At 48.5% G+C, this 5,110-nt stretch overlaps 1 protein-coding gene across 1 annotated transcript; it reads right to left on the bottom strand.

Annotated features, from left to right (window-relative positions):
* Nucleotides 1-648, bottom strand: LOC311225805 (uncharacterized protein; the record flags this gene model as incomplete). The annotated part of the gene is made up of 1 exon (XM_084311199.1): nucleotides 1-648. One exon carries the CDS (start codon nucleotides 646-648, stop codon nucleotides 1-3), a length of 648 nt encoding a protein of 215 aa, XP_084167325.1.
* Between the last annotated feature and the right edge of the window lie 4,462 nt (nucleotides 649-5,110).

Genomic DNA, 5,110 nt, shown 5'->3' with positions numbered 1-5,110 from the left:
CTATTTCAACTTGACGGGCCAGGGGAGACACGTGCGGAGTCCGAGCATGGAGGAGAAGACGATAGCGGGCCGGTGCTTCTTGAACCTCAGGCCTTTCTTCAGCCGCTGGCTGTTCTCCGCCACGTGGAGCTCCCCCTGCTGGGTGGCCCCGGTGATGCGCGTCACCACCTCCCCATGAACCACCACCTCCTGCTCCGAGAGCACAAACACCTCCCTCAGCTCCCCCAGCCGCCGCTCCATCTCCCGGATGACGCGCTGGCGCTCCTCCACCTCCAGGAGGCGGCGCCGCGCCGCCGCGAACTCCATGCTGGAGCTGGGGGTGACCAGCTTGGAGGAGGGGGCTGTGGCGGACGTCGAGGGGGGTTCGGACCCTGCCAGCAGGGCCCCGCTCACCCTCCGGAAGTCCCCCATGGAGATGGAGCGCCGGGTGGCCGGCGAGGCCAGTGCCAGGAGGCCCGAGACAGACGTAGAGGGGGGCATACCTAACGGGGGCAGAGGGGGAGAGGAAGATGATGAAGAAGAAGAGGAAGTAGGAGCGTCCGGAGGGTGGAGGTCAGGATGCGGGTCAATGTTGGTGATGGCTGCCACCGCCGAGTCTTCTGTCGCCTCTTCGTCAGAGCTGTCTGTGTGTCTATGTCGTCCTTCCATGCCTCTGTTGTCTCACTGCGTCCCTGCTGTCTTCTTTGTTGTTATTGTTGTTGTTATTGTTGTTGTTGTCGTGTCGTGTTGTCCTTGGTCTGTCCCCCTGTGTCAGAGAGCAGAGTGGAGCAGCGTGGGGAGAGCTCGTAGAGAGGGTGATGTGCAGCCTGGGCGCCGCTCCATTCATCAATAAGAGATCTGAGCCAGGATGCTGCCGTTTCTGGGTCTGAGTCGCTGTGCCGGGGAGGAGCCTTCTGCTGCCTCATTGGCTGCCTGACTCATGACCACGTCAGCTGCTGATTGGCCAGCCTGCCTCTGTGGTGCTGATGCTGCCAGGCTGCGATGTCCTCTGTTTTACTGTTTCACTCCATCGCTGTCCTCAGGAGCTCTGCTTCGGTCAGCTGTCGATAACTGTCTGTCCTGGTGAAAGAGGAGAAGGGCGAGAGCGAGAGGAAGGATGAAACATATCCGACTTTGTCCTTTCCCTCTGTCTCCGTCTCTGTCTTTCCTCTTGCTCTTTGGATCTGTGTTTACTCTCGCCTCTCCTCTGCCCTCCCTCTTACCAGCTGGTGCCTCTCTCTCTCTCTCTCTCAAATGGTTGCCCATAGCAACACAGTCTCGACATCAGATGGCAATTGGAGGAAGGAGGGGTGGTGCACATATTCTCTCTCTCTCTCTCTCCCCTCCCTCTCCCTCTCCTTTTATCACCTTCCCGCTCACCATTATCACTCTTTCCCAGCAGTCCCTCAACCTCTTTCCTTCCTTGCCTCTGTTTTTCTGTCTGACTATTCACTGCTTGTCCTCAAACTGAAATGATTTCTCTGTCCATATAAATCCCATGTTTGAGAACCCAATGCACACGCACGCACGCACACACGCACGCACGTGATGTCAGGGTAAATTAAGAATTTGTTTTTAAGGTTAAAATGTATTTTTCTTTCTTCACAATTGATTAATTTCTATTTCATTTCTTAATGTGTGTTAATAATACGGTTATTTTAAGGGTTTATTAAGGTGTAAAATTAAGTTTCTATGACTAACCCATGGCTAAGGAGTTACTGTTTGTAAAGGCACCACCACCAGATTCCTGGAATCTCACAGGCCCCAATGTTTCAGAGCATTTAACCCAAATTGAAGCCATCACGTGATGGGTTTAATCCTGCCCCTAAAAGCCTGGCACTGGCTCTGAAATCCTGCATAATGGACTGTAGATGCTGAGGCCTAGTGAATCTGAAGGACAAAAATCCTTTGTTTCTGAATGATGATTATTTTTCGTTTTATAGGCTGTATCTCATAGCACTTAGTAGAAATTAAATCAAGGTGACTGTCCTTTAAAATCTGACCACTCTTTACGTACTAAGTGACTTGGCAGGTTTCCATGAGAATCATTTGCTATGATACCTCGACTTTCTGTAATATCTTGATGCCATTATCAGCTAACATTACCCTTTTTGTCTAGACAAGTATTGACTGGGTCTGATATAGAAGCGGTGCCATCCGGGCATGGAGCAAAGCCAAGCTAGCACGCGCACACGCGCCACGAGTATGGGGTTAAATACGTCTCAGCGGACGCAGACCTGACATCAAACGTTTGACGCTCGCCAGCAATCTATAGACTCACAATGGACACACAGGCTGCACTGCACACACACCACGCTGCGCACGCATGCACGCGTATTTAAATGAGGTAATATGGGTGGAACATGTTCCCCTTTCTTTCTATGCAAATGAGCCTCATCCAAAAACACTCCCAATTCACAACGGCCGGCGCAAATTGCACCGTGCAGTTAAAGCGACGCACCTAACGTCTTCGTGGTAACTAAGCTCAAAAGTGGAGCATCATTGCCAGCGTCACTGCCAGCATCACAGGTGATCATGGCAGCAGTAATTGTTGCCAGACACAGGCATCATAAAGCCAGGCGTTCCCGTGAAAGAATATTTCGAAGGAGAATATCACTTATTTTTTTATTTAAGTGAGACCGAAATCATCCGGCTGTTTCGTGTTGCCAGTAGTAGTAGATTGCTAGTCAACTGCCACCTACATGATAACCGGAGTTGGTTGGGCTTGACGTGCCGGGACAGCTTGTACACAACCTTAAGCCTGTCTGGTCTCATGCGGTGTGAGTCTGTAACCCACTGCAACGAAAAGATGCACCCGTCTTCAAGGCCTTCAGTAGGTTTTGTGATCTGCATGGCCTCAGCCAGCTAATCACCCAACCCACACGTGTATGTGAATCAACTCAGACTACCATTGACCTCATTCTGACCTCCGACAAGTCCAAGATCTCAAATAAAGGGGTTATAGCATGTGGGTTAAGTGATCATTATATGATATTCTGTACCCGAAAAAAACTAAAACAAAAGGCTGGCTGCCACAAAACAGTCACATCTAGAGACCTCAAAACCTACTCTAGCGAGGCCTTCAACCTTGAACTGGAGAGTCTGGACTGGTCAGATGAACTCAATGGTACACTGGTTGACGAAACATGGCTTGGATTCAAAACCAAATTCTCAGCAATACTAAACGACATGGCCCCCCTAAGAACCACCAGGGTAAAAAATCGCGCTGAGCCGTGGATGCACTCCGAAATACTGGCCGCTATGAAAACCAGAGACAAAAAATGCTCTGAGTTTCGTAAAAGTCAGTCAAAGCTTACTAAAAGCACGAGCAGTGAACTCCAAGCCCACGTGACTGAACTCAAACTAGAAAGAAACAGACTAAGAAACGACGTAAACTCCATGATCAAAACTGCAAAAAAGAATTTCATCAATGACAAAACTGAGGAAAACAAAAACAAACCACGTGAACTTTGGAAATTACTCAATAATCAACTAGGATGCAGTAAAAAACTTAAAACCAGATTCTCAAACATAAACATAAAAACGGACAACACGCTCATCACAGACAAGCTGGATGTAGCCAATTACTTAAACATTTTCTTCACAAACATAGCCACAACACTGGTAAACAAACTACCCTCCCACTCAGGGCTTTATGGGGTAGAACACATAGTAGCTTACTACAAAAACCTAGGGGTCCGCAAGGACGACTTCAAGCTGGAAATGGTAACAACAGATGAGGTACTCAATAAACTGAGCGCCCTCCAACCTAACAAGGCCACTGGCCATGACAACATCCCCTCCAAATTCCTCAGAGACTCAGCAGCCGCCATCACACCAATCATCACACACATAATAAACCTCTCCATAAAACAGGGACACGTCCCCAAGGACTTCAAAATTGCGAGGGTGACCCCTCTGCACAAAAAGGGCAGCAAATTAGACCCAGGCAACTACCGCCCTGTTTCTATTCTCACCTCCATCTCGAAAGTCATGGAAAAAATAGTCTACGAACAGGTCGAAAAGTACCTAGCGGAAAAAAATCTAATCTACGAATTCCAATCTGGCTTCAGAACATCCCACTCCACTGACACATGCCTTCTCTATTTGAATGACCACATCAAACAAGAGGTGGACGCAGGCAAATACTGCGGCATGGTCATGCTGGACCTACAAAAGGCCTTTGACACGGTCAATCACTCCATTCTGATTGACAAGCTAAAAGCAATTGGTTTTGATAGTCTATCAGTGAGCTGGATGCAATCCTACCTTGAGGGGAGGGAACAGATGGTGGAGGTAAACGGTACCCTATCCCCCCCCCTCACAGTGAGCTGTGGTGTTCCACAAGGAAGCATACTAGGACCGCTACTGTTCCTAATTTATGCAAATGACATGTCATCAGCTTGTGACTGCAACTTGTTCCTGTTTGCGGACGACTCAGCCCTGCTGGTCTCTGACAAGAACAAGTTACAGGTTGAAAAAACCCTCAGCTCGGAACTAGGCAGAATCTGCATATGGCTCGCTGATAACAAACTATCATTACACATGGGCAAAACAGAGTCCATTCTCTTCGGTTCAAATAACAAACTCAGCAAGACCGACGGCTTCTCAGTTACAGTGGGTGACAATATTGTCACAAGGAAAGATGAAATTACCTACCTGGGTTCCATCCTAGAGGCTAATCTCTCCTGTGACAAAATGGCATCCAATGTAATAAAAAAAGTCAACCAACGAACTCGATTCTTGTACCGGATCTCCTCTCTGGTAAACAAGAACACCCTGAAGACTCTGGCAGGAGCACTCATTCAGGGGTACTACGACTATGCTTGCACCTCATGGTACCAAAGCACCTCAAAGGCGCTAAAAACAAAATTACAAACATCTCAAAACAAACTGGTCAGACTACTGCTTGACCTTACTCCTAGAACCCACCTCACCCCTGCCCACTTTGACAACCTAGGATGGCTTAGAGTAGACGACAGAGTACAACAACTTGCAATGGGCCTGGTCTACAAGATACACTACACGACCAAGGTACCCATGTACATGTCAAAATACTTCCCAAAGGTCAGTGAATACCACGATCACAACACCAGAGGGAGCTCCACAAATCATGTTAAACCCAGATTCG

The sequence above is a fragment of the Notolepis coatsorum genome (assembly GCF_963971535.1).
Source record: "Notolepis coatsorum genome assembly, chromosome: 3".
Taxonomy (NCBI): domain Eukaryota; kingdom Metazoa; phylum Chordata; class Actinopteri; order Aulopiformes; family Paralepididae; genus Notolepis; species Notolepis coatsorum.
The sequence above is the reverse complement of the archived record's forward strand: the minus strand, read 5'-3'. Positions and strand labels throughout refer to the sequence as shown.